Raw genomic sequence first — 20,441 nt, 5'->3', positions numbered from 1 at the left:
GTTCTCCTTTGCTGTGCAAAAGCTTTTAAGTTTCATTAGGTCCCATTAGTTTATTTTTGTTTTTATTTCCATTTCTCTAGGAGGTGGGTCAAAAAGGATCTTGCTGTGATTTATGTCATAGAGTGTTCTGCCTATGTTTCCCCCTAAGAGTTTTATAGTGTCTGGCCTTACATCTAGGTCTTTAATCCATTTTGAGTTTTTTTGTGTGTATGGTTAGGGAGTGTTCTAATTTCATTCTTTTACAAGTAGCTGTCCAGTTTTCCCAACACCACTTACTGAAGAGGTTGTCTTTTCTCCACTGTATATTCTTGCCTACTTTATCAAAAATAAGGTGACCATATGTGTGTGGGTTTATCTCTGGGCTTTCTATTCTGTTCCATTGATCTATATTTCTTTTTTTTTTTTAACATCTTTATTGGAGTATAATTGCTTTACAATGGTGTGTTAGTTTCTGCTTTATAACAAAGTGAATCAGTTATACATATACATATGTTCTGATATCACTTCCCTCTTGCGTCTCCCTTCCTATCCGACCCCTCTAGGTGGTCAAAAAGCACCAAGCTGATCTCCTTGTGCTATGTGGCTGCTTACCACTAGCTATCTATTTTATGTTTGGTAGTGTATATATGTCCATGCCACTCTCTCACTTTGTCACAGCTTACCCTTCCCCTTCCCCATATCCTCAAGTCCATTCTCTAGTAGGTCTGTGTCTTTATTCCTGTCTTACCCCTAGGTTCTTCATGACATTTTTTTTTCTTAGATTCCATATATATGTGTTAGCATACGGTATTTGTTTTTCTCTTTCTGACTTACTTCACTCTGTATGACAGACTCTAGGTCCATCCACCTCACTACAAATAACTTGATTTCGTTTCTTTTTATGGCTGAGTAATATTCCATTGTATGTATGTGCCACATCCTCTTTATCCATTCATCCAATGATGAACACTTAGGTTGCTTCCATCTCCTGGCTATTGTAAATAGAGCTGCAATGAACACTTTGGTACATGACTCTTTTTGAATTATGGTTTTCTCAGGGTATATGCCCAGTAGTGGGATTGCTGGGTCATATATCTGTTTTTGTGCCTGTACCATACTGTATTGATTACTGTAGCTTTGTAGTATAGTGTGAAGTCCAAGAGCCTGTTTCTTCCAGCTCCGTTTTTCTTTCTCAAGATTGCTTTGGCTATTCGGGGTCTTTTGTGTTTTCCATACAAATTGTGCAATTTTTTGTTCTAGTTCTGTGAAAAATGCCAGTGGTAGTTTGATAGGGATTGCATTGAATCTGTAGATTCCTTTGGGTAGTATAGTCATTTTCACAATGCTGATTCTTCCAATCCAAGAACATGGTATATCTCTCCATCTGTTTGTATCCTCTTTAATTTCTTTCATCAGTGTCTTATAGTTATCTGTATACAGGTCTTTTGTCTCCTTAGGTAGGTTTAATCCTAGGTATTTTACTCTTTTTGTTGCAATGGTAAATGGGAGTGTTTCCTTAATTTCTCTTTCAGATTTTTCATCATTAGTGTATAGGAATGCAAGAGATTTCTGTGCATTAATTTTGTATCCTGCTACTTTACCAAATTCATTGATTAGCTCTAGTAGTTTTCTGGTAGCATCTTTAGGATTCTCTATGTATAGTATCATGTCATCTGCAAACAGTGACAGCTTTACTTCTTCTTTTCTGATTTGGATTCCTTTTATTTCCTTTTCTTCTCTGATTGTTGTGGCTAAAACTTCCAAAACTATGTTGAATAATAGTGGTGAGAGTGGGCAACCTTGTCTTGTTCCTGATCTTAGAAGAAACGGTTTCAGTTTTTCCCCATTGAGAACGATGTTGGCTGTGGGTTTGTCATATATGGCCTTTATTATGTTGAGGTAAGTTCCCTCCATGCCTACTTTCTGGATGGTTTTTATCATATATAGGTGTTGAATTTCGTCAAAAGCTTTTTCTGCATCTATTGAGATGATCATATGGTTTTTCTCCTTCAGTTTGTAATATGCTGTATCACGTTGATTGATTTGCGTATATTGAAGAATCCTTGCATTCCTGGGATAAACCCCACTTGATCATGGTGTATGATCCTTTTAATGTGCTGTTGGAATCTGTTTGCTGGTATTTTGTTGAGGATTTCTGCATCTATGTTCATCAGTGATATTGGCCTATAGTTTTCTTTCTTTGTGACATCTTTGTCTGGTTTTGGTTTCAGGGTGATGGTGGCCTCTTGGAATGGGAGTGGTCCTCCCACTACTGTATTTTGGAAGAGACTGAGAAGGATAGGTGTTAGCTCTTCTCTAAATGTTTGATAGAATTCGCCTGTGAATCTGTCTGGTCCTAGGCTTTTGTATGTTGGAAGATTTTTAATCACAGTTTCAATTTCAGTGCTTGTGATTGGTCTGTTCATATTTTCTATTTCTTCCTGGTTCAGTCTCGGAAGGTTGTGCTTTCCTAAGAATTTGTCCATTTCTTCCAGGTTGTCCACTGTATTGGCATATAGTTGCTTGTAGTCATCTCTCCTGATCCTTTGTATTTCTGCAGTGTCAGTTGTTACTTCTCCTTTTTCATTTCTAATTCTGTTGATTTGAGTCTTTTCCCTTTTTTTCTTGATTAGTGTGGCTAATGGTTTCTCAATTTTGTTTATCTTCTCAAAGAACCAGCTTTTACTTTTATTGATCATTGCTATCTTTTCCTTCATTTCCTTTTCGTTTGTTTCTGATCTGATCTTTATGATTTCATTCCTTTTGCTAACTTTGGGTTTTTTTGTTCTTCTTTCTCTAATTGCTTTAGGTGTAAGGTTAGGTTGTTTATTTGAGATGTTTTTTGTTTCTTGAGGTAGGCTTGTATTGCTATAAACATCCCTCTTTGAACTGCTTTTGCTGCATCCCGTAGTTTTTGGGTCATTGTGTTTTCATTGTCATTTGTTTCTAGGTGTTTTTTGATTTCCTCTTTGACTTCTTTAGTGATCTCTTGGTTATTTAGTAGTGTATTGTTTAGCCTCCATGTGTTTGTAGTGTTTTACAGATTTTTTTTTCCTGTAACTGATATCTAGTCTCATAGCATTGTGGTTGGAAAAGATATTTTCTATGATTTCAATTTTCTTAAATTTACCAAGGCTTGATTTGTGATCCAAGATATGATCTATCCTGGAGAATGTTCCATGAGCACTTGATAAGAAAGTGTATTCTGTTGGTTTTGGATGGAATGTCCTATAAGTATCAATGAAGTCCGTGTGGTTTAATGTATCATTTAAAGCTTGTGTTTGCTTACTTATTTTCATTTTGGATGATCTGTCCATTGGTGAAAGTGGGGTGTTAAAGTTCCCTACTATGATTTTGTTACTGTCAGTTTCCCCTTTTTTGGCTGTTAGCATTTGCCTTATGTATTTAGGTGCACCTACGTTTATGTTGGGTGCATAAGTATTTACAATTGTTATATCTTCTTCTTGGATTGATCCGTTGATCATTATGTAGTGTCCTTCTTTATCTCTTGTAATAGTCTTTATTTTAAAGTCTGTTTTGTCTGATATGAGAATTCCTACTCCAGCTTTTTTTGATTTCCATTTGCATCGAATATCTTTTTCTATCCCCTCACTTTCAGTCTGTATGTGTCCCTAGGTCTGAAGTGTATCTTTTGTAGACAGCATATATATGGGTCTTGTTTTTGTATCCATTCAGCCAGTCTATGTCTTTTGGTTGGAGCATTTAATCCAGTTACATTTAAGGTAGTTATCGATATGCATGTTCCTATTACCACTTCCTTAATTGTTTTGGGTTTGTTATTGTAGGTCTTTTCCTTCTCCTGTGTTTCCTGCCTAGAGAAGTTCCTTTAACATTTGTTGTAAAGCTGGTTTGGTGGTACTGAATTCTCTTAGCTTTTGCTTGTCTGTAAAGGTTTTAATTTCTCCGTCGAATCTGAATGAGATCCTTGCTGGGTAGAGTAATCTTGGTTGTAGGTTTTCCCCTTTCATCACTTTCAATATGTCCTGCCACTCCCTTCTGGCTTGCAGAGTTTCTGCTGAAAGATCAGCTGTTAACCTTATGGGGATTCCCTTGTATGTTATTTGTTGTGTTTCCCTTGCTGCTTTTAATATGTTTTCTTTGTATTTAATTTTTGATAGTTTGATTAATATGTTTCTTGGCATGTTTCTCCTTGGATTTATCCTGTATGGGACTCTCTGTGCTTCCTGGACTTGATTAACTATTTCCTTTCCCATATTAGGGAAGTTTTCAACTATAATCTCTTCAAATATTTTCTCAGTCCCTTTCTTTTTCTCTTCTTCTTCTGGTTCCCCTATAATTGGAATGTTGGTGTGTTCAGCGTTGTCCCAGAGGTCTCTGAGACTGTCCTCAATTCTTTTCATTCTCTTTTCTTTATTCTGCTCTGCTGTAGTTACTTCCACTCTTTTATCTTCTGGGCCACTTATCCATTTTTCTGCCTCAGTTATTCTGCTATTGATTCCTTGTAGAGAATTTTTAATGTCATTTATTATGTTTTTCATCATTGTTTGTTTGCTCTTTAGTTCTTCTAGGTCCTTGTTAAACATTTCTTGTATTTTCTCCATTCTTTTTCCAAGATTTTGGATCATCTTTACTGTCATTACTCTGAATTCTTTTTCAGGTAGTCTGCCTATTTCCTCTTCATTTGTTTGGTCTGGTGGGTTTTTACCTTGCTCCTTCATCTGCTGTGTGTTTCTCTGTCTTCTCATTTTGCTTAACTTACTGTGTTTGGGGTCTCCTTTTCGCAGGCTGCAGGTTCGTAGTTCCTATTGTTTTTGGTGTCTGCCCGCAGTGGCTAAGGTTGGTTCAGTGGGTTGTGTTGGCTTCCTGGTGGAGGGGTCTGGTGCCTGTGTTCTGGTGGATGAGGCTGGATCATGTCTTTCTCGTGGGCAGGACCACGTCCGGAGGTATGTTTTGGTGTGTCTGTTGACTTATTATGATTTTAGGCAGCCTCTCTGCCTAAAGGGTGGGGTTTTGTCCCTGTCTTGCTAGTTGTTTGGCATAGGATGTCCAGCACTGTAGCTTGTTCACCGTTGAGTGTAGCTGGGTCTTAGCATTGAGGTGGAGATCTCTGCGAGAGCTTTTGCCGTTTGATATTACCTGGAGCTGGGAGGTCTCTAGTGGGCCAGTGTTCTGAACTCGGCTCTCCCACCTCAGAGGCACAGGCCTGACACCTGGCCGGAGCACCAAGACCCTGCCAGCCACACGGCCCAGAAGAAAAGAGAGAAAAAAAGGAAGAAATAAAAATAAAATAAAGTTATTAAAATAAAAAATTTTAAAATTATTAAAAAATAAAAAGTAATAAAAATATTAAAAGGGAACAAGGAAAGAAGACAGCAACCAAACCAAAAAACAAATCCACCAATGATAACAAGCACTAAAAACTATACAAAAAAGAGAACAAACAAACAAACAAAATGGACAGACAGAACCCAAGACAAATGGTAAAAGCAAAGCTGGACAAAATCACACAAAGAAGCATACATATACATACACACTACAAAAAGAGAAAAAGGAAAAAAAACCTATATCTTTTGGGAAGTCTGAGGTCTTTTGCCAGCGTTCAGTAGGTGTTCTGTAGGAGTTGTTCCACATGTAGATGTATTTCTGATGTATTTGTGGGGAGGAAAGTGATCTCCACATCTTACTCCTCTGCCATCTTGAAGGTCTCGTTTTCAAATTACAGGTGTAGGAACAGGTTTTGTTGAGAGACAGGTGGAGAAGCAGGTTGGCATAGAGCAAGCCAGCTTGCTGCTGCCCGCAGTCCGGCCCTCGGTTGCCACAGCCGTCTGTCGGTCCCGTGAGCCTCAGAGGGAGGACAAAAGAGGTGTCCCTGTGGCCAGGACAGGCTCTCAGCATAGGCGATGGGAAGGACCCGAGCGAGGAGCTGAGGTGGCTATGGCCGCTCCCGCTGCGGATGCCGCCGATTCCCCTGGGCCGTAGGTGCCGGAGAGGCCGTGTCCTCAGGATTGTGGCGCCCGGAGCACAGCGCTCGCCTCAAGGTTTATTTCTTATGTAACAGTATGAGATGAGTATTCCAGGTCACTGAGAGGCTCTGTTCCCTGCTGCCACGCAGATTCCTTCTGTTCGGTTTCTCCAATATCCCTTAACATATTTCCCTCAGCTGTGGTCAAAGCTGGGTTGCCCAAGTGCAAGAAAAATAGTATAGGGAGGACACACCCAAGTCTTAAGGCCCCGGCCTAGAAGTGGCAAGAATAATTTCTTCTCTCAGTCCTTCAGAGCGAACATGGACACGTGGCTGAACTGAACTGCAAGGGAGGCTGGGAAATGGGTTATCCCCACGCCCAGGACAATGGGGAGGATGGATCTGGTGAACAGCTAGCAATCACCCTCTTCCAGGCTCTACTTAAAGACGTTTAAGTACTTCCTAAATGTTCTTTCTGAAATGGAGGAAAGTGCTCAATTCTCCAAACTTCTAAAAGTTGTATTGTGTTGTTTTGGGAAGAAGTACATCTAAGCCCTGACATCTGGTGATTTATTTTGCAATACTTAAAAAGGAATTACTGTTAAAAGTGCTAACCATTGTGATAGCATCATAAGACAATCCCCTCCATCCTGTGAGGCCTCAGTCATGTAATCAGAATTTAATTGGGATTCTCAAATGATCAAGGTTCCAAAAAAATTACAGTTCCGAAATATATCTCAATATGTTAGTACACACATTAAATAAAATGAAGATGGAGAATCAGAAGGCCCTTGGAGGGGAACTAAGGACACAGAAATAGAAAACGCCAGGAGCTTCCAGAGTGTGTGTTAGGGTGCTGGGTCCACCCAGGGTCTGCACACTGGGAAAGGCTTGCATCAAGCTTATACCTGGTTGTCTAATAGCACATTTATTTTAGTTGATTTTAGCCTAAATTTAGATTATAACAATAAAGTAGTATAGTTTTGTCATATTAGTGCATATTGAAGTAAGAGACTTTTAAAGCTATTATTGTGTGTAGATGCATATTTTATGTATATATAATAAAACACTATTTTGTTATAGATATGTATAAATAAAGTCTGCGTGTGTGTGTGTGTGTGTGTGTGTGTTTGTCTGTCTGTCTGTCTGTCTGTCTGTCTCATAGTGACCGTGGAGTAGCATAGTACTTGGTACCCAATAAAAGCTTTGTAACTATCCCTAGGAAGAGTAAATTCGGTTTACACCAAGTCAGTTTCCCCTGTCCATATTCTATTCCCCATATTCTATTTTGTTCATTTTGTTACTGACAATTTTAAATCCTAAGCATTTAATTTAGATTTTTTTTTGTATGTGTGCAACAACCATTTAAACTGACTAAATGGCATGAGAATTCTTTTGTAATTTTATTAAATCTGACTTGTGTAAAGAGACCAGCGACTGAAGATGATTTGCACATGCTAATAGATTATACGCTATAGCAGAATGTTGCTTTATATTGCTACTCCAGCAGCTGCAGTTTCAAGTATAGTTATTACTAGCTCCAATATCACCCAGTTTTTTAAAAAAAAATTTTGTCAAAAGAAGTTCACGCTATTGACTCATTACTGCCATATTTATTATTATTGAAAATCACTAGATCTAATTCTGTTGGTTTCCTTCCTGATTGAAAACATTTGAACCTAGAAAGCACAGTATTTCTTAAGACATTTGTAACTATTCATCATGGATATTAAAATTACAATCATGCTGCATTGTGTGAACAATGATTTAAAAAAGAAATTCTTTACACGTATGGTAAGCGGGTGACCAGTGCTATCCAGGTTTGGAGATGCTGAATGTTCCTATAACTGGTATTTGAAATTTTGATGTGTATTGCATTTGTTACTGAATATCAAGAATACATTTTTTTGCTCATATAGAGTAAGTTTAAAATGGGGTCTTTTGTAGAAGCACCCATCCTGTTTAGAATGATATAACAGATGCTGAACGTTCACATATCAAACAAAATGCCAGCCTTCTGTAGAAAAGAGGTGTCAAAAAGTTTCTTTGTACCTTTAACGCATGTGATTATGTACTACAAAATGCAGAGTTTGTAAAATTTCTTGAATATACAGGCAAAAAAATGAATAATTCAAAACAACTCATAAGTTCTACATTCTATTGTCCCTTTATAACGCAGGCAGAAGATAGCAGTGCACTCCCAATAGAGCTGAATTTGCACAAGTTACACCTCTGAAAATGCCAGATGGTCTATGGTCTACTTTTGAGAGCTGTCACATATGTAAAGATTTGAAAAAAGAAAGACAGCTGAATGAGAGCAGTGGATCATTAAAGGGAGAGTGAGGGTCCCTAGGCATCACTTGTGTTTTAAGAAGCATTGTGTCGTTTCCATATTAGTGTGCTTTTTTTTTTTTAAGCCATACACAACTTTTACACAATAAGGAAAAGAAATCTGTTTAAAACCAAGTAGTTATGGTTTAATCAGTCAGACGTTTCTGTTCTTTATTCAAGAATAAAATCACATTCCTGATTTGGTTTTAGTTGTACTTTTACTGTAAGATTTAATGCACATCTATGAAAAATGATCAATGAAGTTAAATGTCTTAAGATAATTCATATATCTAGGGTTTATCCAGTTTTAATTTGACTTATATATTGCATGCATCTGACAAAATCATAATGTTAAGAAACTGGAATGAAGAGATAATACTTGGTTACGTGACCCATAATACAAGCTACACTAAAAATAATTAGGTGGCAGTGAAACAAAAATGAATGTACTATCATTTATCTGCCAACAGAAATAGATATCATTTTGAAGACTGAAATGTAGATAAATCATTAAGGATATGTTTGAATATCACTCTGGCCATACCCAGTAATTTGCAAAAAGTCAATTTTGATAGTAGGAAAAGGTCAGACCTGTCGGTTTCAGAATTTGGTGGCAAGACCTGATGTCTTTTGCCACCTTTATTTTTACTCATGGAGAATGTTTATTACATAATAATTTTAAATTGATCTTGGATTATGGAATATGACAGGGCCTTTTTGATTGATAAGTCTCCCCAGCATTGGTCAGTAACATTTCAACTTAACCCAGCTCTCAGATTGCTTGAATTATTCTTTGCAGAGAAGAAGTGGCCCAAAACATTCCATTTATTTGGTGCGATTATTGGAAGGAGCTCTGAAAAGAACACCAAATTAGGTTTAACTGTCTTCTTTGGCACCCCGTTAAATACATATGCATAACTAGCTTTATGTTCAATAGCAGTCATTAGGATGTCATTCTAGTTGATACAAGAAGTTACAGGAGCAGCAAATTAATCTCTGGATTAAATGATTGCACACCCATAAGGAACAGATCTTCTGCACAAGCCTTGATTGTTGATTTCAGTTTTGAGAAGGGCATATATAGCTAGTAAACAGAGAAGTAACCTTCTTTTTTCTTTTCAGCAGAAGTTAGGAGAAAAACAGAACATTTTCATAAATTTTATAGCTGTTACTTTGTGTTATTCCCAAATAATAAATGTTTAGAAAACTATTCTCCTTTATCACTAAAAAACTGAATAACTCTAAGAGGAGTTCATATATTAGTTTTATAAATTGGGTATTAATAGACTTGGTATGAAAGGATGCTTTCATTAAGCAGAAAAACACCAAACTTTTTTTCTTACAATATGCACATTCATGAGTAAAATATTCTGGTATGTTAAGATGTTTTTCCTTAAGAGACATAGGATATGTGAACAAGAATGGAAGTAAACAATGTGTGCTAAAGAGTCACTCAAATGCAAGCTGTCTTGTTTGTCAAAAATATATACCAAGTCTTAGGTAGTCCCCAGATGACAGATAATTAGTCCATTTTAGACTTATCAGTGCCATGTATAACTGTTACAGTTTTGCATGCAATACTTTTTCTAAACCAAAGACCTCTTAGTATTCAGATTTAATTTACATTTCCTAACTGTTCATAATCATAAACAGAAAAGACTAAAACAGCAGCTTCAGGTTTTAAAATTCCAGGAAATTATATAATAGTAAAATTTGACACCGACCGTTTTTTGTTGTTGCTGTTGTTTTGATGAAATGCTATGATTGGTCACTCTGCTTAGGAGCTACACAAGCAAGGTAAATGTTGATTTTAAGAACCTCATTACCTAACCAATGTAAACAGATAACATTTGGGGTTGAGATCAGGGCTCTTAGCTGCAAAAACCAGAATCCATTTTAGCTAATTTATAGAAAATAAATGTATTAGTAGCAATAGACTCTCCCAAGAGTTACACAGCCAAGGATCATGCCCATCCATTCAACGGGGCTTTCCTAATGAAAACCCCGCTAATGCTGCACCCTAGGCCCACTGGTCTGCTAGGAAGTGGACACCAGACACTGCACCCACTGCCAAGACCAACAAATGCCTTCTTCGCTGTCTGTGCGAGAGGCTCCACGACCCAGGTGTGGCTGCCATCTTGCATTGGTACTTGTGCACCTTCTGCACTTCTGCATACTTCTCCGTGGTAGAATGTAAGTCACGTATGTGCCCTCTAACTCAAGAGGAATGTAGGGAAGAGATAGAGCACGTTATCAAAAGCTATGAGGGTATTCAGAAATGCTGGGCAGACAGATGATCACTAGTCACCCGCTTGTTTTGTGATTTGTTGTCCAAAGAATCAAAGTAGTTTGCCCTTTTTAGTGTCGTGCTAATAAAATGTTCTTTTATAATTTTCTTTTAAGCTCTTCATATATAGACATTTAATACATCTGAAATTTCTTTGTATGAGATACACATGCATTTGCATGTGCACACATATACATTTTGGGGACTTTCTCTGCTGTTCCATTGGTTTATGTCTATGCCTGGACCACCACCACCATACTGTCTCAGTTACTGTAGTTTTAAAATAAGACTTTATATCTGGTAAGTCAAGTCCCACATTTGTCTTTTTCTTCCTTAAAATTTCCTTAGTGATTCTTGTACTCTTACTTATAAATTTTGGGATCAGCTCGTCAAGTTCCGCAAATAAGCCTTTTGGAAATTTTATGGGAATTACGTTAAATAAATTGGGGAGAATTAACATATTATCAGAATTAACATATTTATACTCTCTCCATTTATTAGGGTTTTCTTTTATGTCTTTCAGTAATATTTTGTAATTTTTGCCACGAAATCTCTGCCGCCTTTTTTCTAGCTTAATTCCTAGATACTTATAGGGTTTTTTGTTTGTTGGCGTGTTTTTCTTTTTTTGTTGCTATGAAGAGTTCAATTTTTCTTGCATATTTGCTAGTTGCTTACTGTTGGCTTGTAGACTTTGGTTGGTTTGAATATGGTTCATCGTGTGTAAGTCTTGCTAAATTTTTAGTTTTTCAGAATGTACAGTCTCTTAGATTTCCCCTGGAATATTCAATTATGTACCCATCTCAGAAATTTTGTTTCTTCCTTTCCAGGACTCACCCGTTTTTTTTTCTTTTTGGTGTTTATTGTTTTTGCCAGTGTAATGTTGCATAAGAGGGTGAAGGTGGGCATTGTTTTCTTGGTCCTGACCAAACAGGAGCACTTCTCCAGTGTTGACTTTTCATTTTGCTAGATGCGTTTTGCCAGATTAAGGAAGTTCTTTTCTATTCCTATCTTTCCATAAATGGTTTATTTTAAAATCAAATTAAAGAATATGGAAAAGGTTTTCTTCTTCAGAATTTAAAGTGGAATTAAAAAGAAAAACAACTATCTCGTTCTCTCTTATCCAGCTTTGATACCTGACCTCATTGTTCCTTGCCTCTTATCTCAAAAGGTAATTGAGCAGTTTATCATTTTCAGGGATATTCCTATAATACTGTTTGTCTGTGGCACCTAAAAAAGGACCTGGGACTTAGAAGACAATCCACATTAGCTGTTGAATGAGTTTTGAATTAACGTTTTTCAGATTTGCAACTTAAATTTTTTAAAGAAAAAAAATACCTTTTTTTCTCCTCTTTTTATATCCCTTGTGGAAAGTCACCCTTGATGACCCCCTTCCCATTTTCCCTTTTAGTAATTATGCTTTCTCTATGTTCATGTTTATTCATGTTTTCCTTTTATTTCTTTTTTCCTCTTCACTTTTAGGATCGTGGGTAAAATCCAAGAAAGTCTGTTACTGAGTCTATTTTGATTATTTTCAAATATTCATTTTTTTAACTGGATAAACTTCGCCTGTTTTTTTCACTTAGCCCAACCTCAGCGCTTGCCTCAGCTTCAAACTGCAGCGCAGGAAAGTGAGGAGGAAATAAGCAAGATAAAGAACGGCCACCCAAGTCTGAGCAATGGAAATGGAATCCACCACGGGGCCAAACATGTATCTGCAGAGAATCGAAGACTTTCAGCACCCGTTTCTCAAAAAATGCATAGAAAAATTCAATCCAGCTTGTCTGTAAACAGTGACATCAGTAAGAAGAGTAAAGTAAATGCTGTCTTTTCTCAAAAGACAGGCTCTTCACCTGAAGGTAAGTGTGAAATATATGCATATTTTATTTGACCAGATGTAAAATCATATTCGCGAATAATTATTTGATCAAGCAAACATAAATGAAGAATCTTGCTTATCCTCCAAACAGGCATTTTGGTAAAATGCAGCTTCCCCAAAGGTAAGCACAGGCCGGGAACGGAAGCGTTGGCAGCTGACATCCTGCTTTTAGATTGTCTTCTAGAGTGAACAGTCATTACTTTAAATATGACTGCTATACTTCTTTTTTTAATACCACCTTTAAAAATACAAATACAACGTTTTGGTGGCATATGAATGTAGGTATTTTTTCCATCCCTGATTCAATATGTTATGCTGTGGTTCAGAGACACCCGCTTGTATTTTTGTCTTGCAAATCAGTTTCTAAATATGCAAAACTAAAGCAAAGATTTGGTAATTTTCGTGCTTTTGCCAGGGAGCGGGCTAGGTAATCTCTGTTGCTTGATGGACCAGTATCTTCCAGCTACCGGTTCTGCCCTGGACAGCTCCCCTCCCCCAGCCCTGCCTCATTCCAAGCTCACTGTGGTCTGGCCTTTAGCTCCTTCCCTAGAGGCACTAGGCTACGTTCTCTGACCTCTCAGGAATTAGTGATTACCTTGTTAATTAAATACTATGAAGCTGGAAAAGCTTTTGTGTATTATAACACAAACCCATCTGGTGATGTTGGGTTTATAACCTACAGATTCCTTTTATAAAAATGGCGGTGGTGTTGTGTCAAAAAAAAGAATAGCTTTCCCTCAAGTTTAAGGTCCCAGATTTCTCCCAGCATATATGCATGTTCCTCTGCTCTACCTCTTCCCTCCTTGCAGCAGTTCGTGGGCATCAAAAACTCAAATCTTTTTTTTTTTTAATATATATATGTATTTTTTCTGGTTCAGGTATTGTGTTTGTGTGTGTATATATATATATTCATATAGATAAAATATAAAATATTTTTCTAATTCCCCTTACCTTTCTATTTTAATTATCATGAAATCTTAAAGAAGGGAAATTCTGGGGATGCTTCTGTGAAGTTGGCCATGCTTATTCATAGAGAGAGAAATTGAGTTGTAAATAGGAAATTGTATTGAGAGTTACCAGTAATGCGTGGGAGAAAGGATATTACATTTTTGGCTACAGGTGTCTCAAACTCAACTGAGGTAAAGTGTTAGGTTGATCAAATGATATGATAATAAATGGTCTGCATAGTTCCAGGTCAGTGACACTACTTTCCAAACTAATTAGATTGAAAGGGACATGATTGACACTTTAAAATGAGTTTGACATGTAAGCTGCGTGGTCATCTCTGAAGCATAGGTAGGCTGTTAACTAAACTGGCTCTCCAAGGAGTTGGGAAGGCAATGCAATTTTTGAGAGAGAATCTTTGCTTCTAGGTGATTGGGTGAAATAATTGAATGCAACTGAAATCTTCTTGTTTCATACATTTGACTTTTCTTATTGTGCCCCTAACCTCTAATTTGCCATTTGATATTTACTGATTTTAAATAATGGTAACATTTGCATATCCAACTTGAAATAGCTTATGGAATTTTTATAAAATTTGTTATTATTCACTTATTTTTAATACCATGTCTGAATTGATTTCTAATGGAAGAATGCAGCTTTGTAAGTAACGTATGAAGGAAGAGGAAAACCAGTAGTTATATAAATGAAGTAATATAAATGAAATATAATTCTACTCTCCCTTCCTCTCTCCTCTTCCTTGCTTTTTCTCTACTATCCTCCTCTTCCCCACACTACAAAGGTGTGGATAAGGGAAGTCCCTTGTAATCCTTCTCTTCTTATTACAAAATCTGTTCCAGATTGGATCGGGGGTATGAGGAGTAGGAAATGCCAGTGGAGTTGTGTAAATATACTGTACAATGTCCTACCCATTTACTTCACTCTTACACTATACAATTTAGCCTGATGGTAGATTCCTTTTATTGTGATTACTTGAACTTAGATGAAAATTCCATTGGCCTACTGCATATTTTCTCAAAGAAAGATAGACATCTTCCTGCTTTTTGCTGCTATTAAGGTTGTGCCTTCAATTGTTTCTTCTGACTGTCAGTTTTGAAGGAAAGAAGTTTAAACAAACAAAAAGCACAGAACTGGTAGGTGGCAAATTAAAAGGAAAAGGACCTCAGCTCTGCCACCAACTAGCTGGGACACTTGGGTCTGGGGCTGCTTTTTTCTAGAAAATGCCTTGGATTAGATATCTAAAAGGCTAGGTTCGATTCCAGGATTCTGTGGTGATTTCTTTATAGCAAAGCTGCTTGACTCTCAGAACAGGTCTCTTGCTGTATAGAATATGTGAATTCTGGGCAAGTAGAAATCTAATAACTGCTGATAGAACAGGGCAACGGGAGACATTTTTTTTAAATTATTTCTTTTTATTGAAATATAATTGATTTACAATGTTGTGTTAGTTTCAGGTGCACAGCAAAGAGATTCAGTTTTATATATATGTGTGTGTATATATATACACACATATATGTATATATACACACACATATATATATATTTTTACTTTTACATTCTCTTCCATTATAACAAGATCTTGAGTATAGTTCTCTGCACTATACAGTAGGTCCTTTGTGTTTATCTATTTAATGTTTGTTTATATTTTAATTGCAAACTCCTAATTTATTCCCCCCCCCACTTTCCCCTGTGGTAACCATAAGTTTGTTCATTTGTATCATTTTTTTAGATTCCACATATAAGCAATATCATATAATATTTGTCATCTATACATGTGATATTTGTCTTTGGCTTATTTCACTTAGATGAACCTAGAGATTATCATACTATGTTGATGCAAGTGGCATTATTTCATTCTTTTAGTTCATTCTTTTTTATGGCTGAGTAATATTCCATTGTGTATATACTCCACATCTTCTTTATCCATACATCTGTCGATGGACACTTAGGTTGCTTCCATGTCTTGGCTATTGTAAACAGTTTTGATAAACAGATAATATCTGGATTTCAGGAGGCCTGTATGTCAGAACAGTAGGTCTTGAACAGGCTTGATTTGTGATACTATTAAAAATGGATAGAAATTATTTTTTAAAAAACAATGGGGGATTTAATTATTCCTAGACTTTTCTCATTTTATGTTTTTCTTTTTGTTTCACATTTTTCTTAAATCTTCATCGTCTATGCCTGTTCTTATAGCAAAGTGAGCAAATGCTAGCAAAACAATATTCGCTGAAAACAGTTAACCTTGCCCAGTTTGGCAATGTGTTTTTTTCTGGATAAATGGTGCTTGCGGTTATGATTTTTGTATTGCACATAAACAATATTCTGGTTCAGATGGTGGAATTAAATGTATAACTCTTTCACAGTCTTTCATTAAGGGCACTAAGGGCTGCTTTGCTGACCAAGTTTGGAAAACACTGCTATGATGTGGGTCCATTGCTTATACAGAGGTAAGGATGGACCCAGCCACATAACTGGGTCAGTGGGTTGGTGACATCTTTTCATATGTCTTGAACTGTGGGTTACTTAAGGCCTCAGTACCAACAGACATGTGTTTCATCAGGTTCTCTTTTTAAGCTATGTTGATTCATAGTTATGTAGGTTCATTCTGTATACCAGGTACTGTTCCACCTACTTCACTCACATGAACTCATTTAATCCTCCTAATAGCACTATAACTCTATGAACTCTATGTAATTATTTAATCATAAATGAGAGAACTGAGGCACAGAAAGGTTAAGTGAACCCGCCAAAGTCAAATTAATACATGATAGAAATGAGGCTCAAACCAGATCATTCTGGCTCTATAGGCTACGCTCGAAACCACTATGGTATTTTGCCTTAAAGTCTCTGAGGAAAAGGTAATTTAGTGGCCATTCTTTCTAACATCACATGGGATGTTGATATCATTGCAGCTGTGGGTCGGGCAGGGATCTTCTGATTAGTAAACAACATTTGCCTTCTTTAAATTCTTCTAAAATTTTAAAAACAGTTCTCACACCTGTGTTCTGTGTCCATTTTCCTTCCCTACTAGACCATAAATTTCTGAAGAGGCTGGATTGGGTCTGAGTCCAGTTTTTAAAAATTTACAGTGGTGTTCAGTACTATAGCTTCATAGAGTTTCACACGAGTTAATAAGTGATGCAATGTTTTATTCCAAACCGCTTCCTTGAAACTAGCACTGGAAAGTTAAAATATGTACTCATATTCATTAAAAAAAATGTTCTTTAAAAAAGTTCCTTTTATGAAATAGAGGGGAAAAAAAACCCCATGTGGGAAAATATTGTACATTTTATTTAAAGATTATTAAATTAGTAGATTTCTACTTGTTTTATATAATTAAATATTTTCACACATACTTCAATTTCCTGATTGCATCACCCAGGTAGAAAGTTTTAAGACTAAATGTTTAAGATTCTTGACCTTTGAAATAATTATAGTATAATTTAGTATCTTATAATATTCAAATTACCAAGGGTTTTCATTAGACTCTAAGACGATTTTTCTTATGGGAATAGTAAATCCTAACACATCTTAGGTGTGCCAGTTATAGCTGTATGTTTTTGTAAAAATTAAGTTTCAACGAAGATATTTTTGGAAAGAGATTTTTATACTTTTTAGGAATACTTGATAGTTAACATACTTCATATTAAAACATAGATTTAGTACTTATAGAGAGATTGCATATCCCATCCCAGCAGCTCACTGAACATAAATGCTGCACAAAAGTGTCAGGAGCATTGCGTACATAGCAATTTCTAGGAACGGTCTCGTTTTAAATCATAGAGGCAGCATAGCCTGGTGATTAGAGCACAGACTCTAGAACCAGTCTTCTTGGGTTCAAATACTGGCTTTACCAGTGGCCCATGTTGTATCCTCGGGTAGGTTACTTAATCTCTTTGTGCCTCAGTGTCTCATCTGTAAAATGGGGGTAGAATTAGTTACCTGTATCATAGGACGGTTGTGAAGAGGAGCTGAGTTGATGTTGCATTCCGTTGAGTTAGCATATACTTCATCCGGGCCAGGCTCTGCTGTTATCATCATGAAGGAGCACACAGGGAAGGAAGGGTCAGGATGGACAGGGCAATGCCTGGATGGAGACCTGAAGGATAAGACAAGGTTAGGGAGTTGAAAGAGGCATTCAAGGCTGAAGGGGGCTTGTGAAATAATGTATTTTGTTCAGAGAACCACGAATAGTATTTTGCTGAGGAGTCAAAGTAGCAAAGATGAGACTGGGATGCCCTGTTCTTCCAAAACTATGTAGCCAGATACGTACAACTTCTCTGAAGGACATCATTTTATATCACGAAACGTATTTCTTTTTTCTCCATGATGCAGAAATTCTATGGTTGCAATTATGTAAACCCAGAATACTGCTATGTGTTAAGCATCTGTACTCTGATTGATTGCCTTTATAATCCTTTTGTGTTTTAGTAATGAACTATTACCATAGATAAAACGATGAATTGGTCTTAGACTTGTTGAGCTGGGGATGCTAACAAGTTCTTTAGGAAAGCTTTGGACCTACAGGGAGGGACTTAAGCCCAGTCCTCCCATTTTACTCGTTCTCTCTGCTTCCCTTTCTTTAAACTAGTCTCTTGGCTTCTTACCTTTCCTCGGTCTTGTTTTTAGACTCCTGTTCCTCTTCTTTTCAGTGCATTTCCCCTTGCATTCATAGTGTAGCCGTATTTCGCAACTACCATAGGGACAGGCATCATGTCACCAGTAGGAGGAGTACAGCCATGACCGGGAGGCAGTCCGGGTGGGGCACACAGCCTTCACAGGAGATATAGCACAGCTGAGCAGGACAGTTTGAAAAGCCCACGAGGTGATGCAGATAGATCCCTCCCCCTCCTTCCCTGACCTCACCATTTCCCCTTCTCTCCTTAGCATCTGCAGACCCTGGCTTAACTCCTTGCACTTGAACTTGTGCCTGCTCTGCATGCTTGAAGTTCCCTGCACGCATGGTTAATGACACAGCTGAATGCCTTTGCTGCTTACCTTCCCTCATCCCGGAATGTTCTTCTAACTTACTTTGCCTTCCGGACCTCTACACATTTTTTTCAGAACTCAAGCATCATCTCCTGATGCCCCAGTTTGGGGCTAACTGCTCTTCTTTTGGGTCCCCATAGTATCCTCCAAATACAAAATGATGCTGGAGTTTGTTTCTTTTACTCTCTTGTCTTCGGCACTAAAATGTAATCTCATTGAAGGCAAAGATTCTGTTCTATTCATCTTTTAGCTTCGAGCACACAGCCTAGTGCCTGACTTATCATAAATGTTGAAACATAACATTTTTCAGGTCAGGAACATAAATTGGAGAACATAGATACTTATTCTTTAACATTTCACAGACATTATGGTTGAAACCTCAGGAATTGCTGAAAGCCTTAGGGGAGATAAAAGGGAGAGCAGGTATTTGAGCTAAAAGAAAGGTAAAAAAGAAACTCAGCTGAGGCAGGGCAGACTTGGAACTCAGAACTCCTGTCTCCCAGCCCCATCAGGTTTTCTCATTATTCCGTTATGGTTTTATGGTTTTTCGGTCAACTATACGTGCCCAAATCCTAAAACCATAAAAAAAAAAATTAGAGAGGTAAACTTGGAATTGAATGGTTCATTCTTAGTTTTAATAGTATTATAAAATCTTATTCACTTTTTCCCCCATAAAAAAATTCTCTTGTAGAAGTACTAGTATTTTAGTGGAATGATAATAATAGGACTTCATGATGTGACCATAGTATTATAATCTGAGATTCCAGAAACAAGTTTCCTGCAACTTTGGCAAGATATATTGCTGCATCCCTCAAAATACTTAACTTGCTTGGATGATGTGGTGTTTTGTTTTGTTCTGTTTTCTCAGGCACAGTGCCTTCCACTCCGTGTCAGAATAATTGTGTGGGAGAAAGGTTTAGAATTCTGCTTTCCGATGCAATATTTGCCAGTCCAGTGGAAAACGGGATTTTAATAAATTTCATTGCTCAGCCAGCAAGCTAACTGGAACAACAGTAACACAAAGAGAAAGGTGTTTGAATGTGTGTGTGGAGAGCAGGCACGATCAAACTTGACTATGTCACTCTGCACATATAATCATTGCTTCTTATTTACTTGAAAGATTGAATCAGCTGTCCTTAAAAAATTAAAACAATTATCTATCAAAGTATTTACAAGTGCTAAGTGTTACTTTAGGACCAAAAGTAAGTATTTAAGTACACTTCCTTTTGAGTTTAGGAAAATAGGTTAACTTTGTAATTTATGATCTACAGTAAATTATTCTCATATCCATGCATTTGCTGAAAAGCAAAGATTTTACAAGGTTCTGATATATATATAAATTTGACATTTGAAACATAGAAACACCTCAAACTATGCCTCAAATCTTGGAGTGCTTCTTTTCTAATAACTGCTGACAGCTTTGTGGGCCATGTTAAAGAAGAGATAGACACAGCTATGCACTGTATGTGGCCTCCACCTTTGGTGTTTTGGTTTTGTAGGCACGCTTAGACCACTGCTCTAAGAATTTAAATTAGCTTAGCATTCACTCAGGAGATGGGTGGGGAGGAAATAAAACAATGGAGATTCAGATAGATTGGCCAGGAAGCACTGGGGTGTGGGGTAGCTGAGTGAAGAGACTATTTAGAAACCCAGCTTCAGAATAATAGGCTAAGTGGAAAGAAGAATTGAATAAATCTAACGACCCCATTAATATATCCAGGTTTTAATTTCTTTATCTGGTGATGGTAAGTTTAGGTGATGTTTTATTAGGTGAAACAGTAACAGGTAGGTGCAGCAGCCAGGCTTGTCCCAGATTACAGTTTGTTTTCAACCCCAAGAGTTGTGCCAGGTGTGGGCAGTGAAGGTTTTCTTTAGGGTTTCAGGATTGAGTTTGAGTTTAAGGGTTCTGGCCCAGGACTAAAGCTGAATAGAAAGAACTGAAGCAGCAGTCAGATATGCATTCTAAGCAGGACTGCCATTCATCGTCTCATTCAACTAGTTGGGAAAATGAATAGAAATTAGGAAATCATGAAGAATAGCCGAATATAGTTTGAGGCTGACCATGAGTT

At 37.2% G+C, this 20,441-nt stretch overlaps 1 protein-coding gene across 1 annotated transcript in view; it reads left to right on the top strand.

Annotated features, from left to right (window-relative positions):
• The window catches only part of MDFIC (MyoD family inhibitor domain containing), a 107,000-nt gene that overhangs the window by 50,221 nt on the left and 36,338 nt on the right, over positions 1–20,441 (top strand). The window contains exon 4 of the mRNA XM_022582846.2: positions 12,125–12,397. Coding sequence (XP_022438554.1) covers positions 12,125–12,397 — 273 coding nt within the window. The remainder of the gene's footprint in view (positions 1–12,124; positions 12,398–20,441) is intronic.

Source organism: Delphinapterus leucas, chromosome 9 (assembly GCF_059928025.1).
Source record: "Delphinapterus leucas isolate spDelLeu-1000000601 "Yukka" chromosome 9, BTC_Dleu_Yukka2, whole genome shotgun sequence".
In the NCBI taxonomy this organism is placed as follows: domain Eukaryota; kingdom Metazoa; phylum Chordata; class Mammalia; order Artiodactyla; family Monodontidae; genus Delphinapterus; species Delphinapterus leucas.
This window is presented reverse-complemented; position numbering and strand designations above follow the sequence as displayed.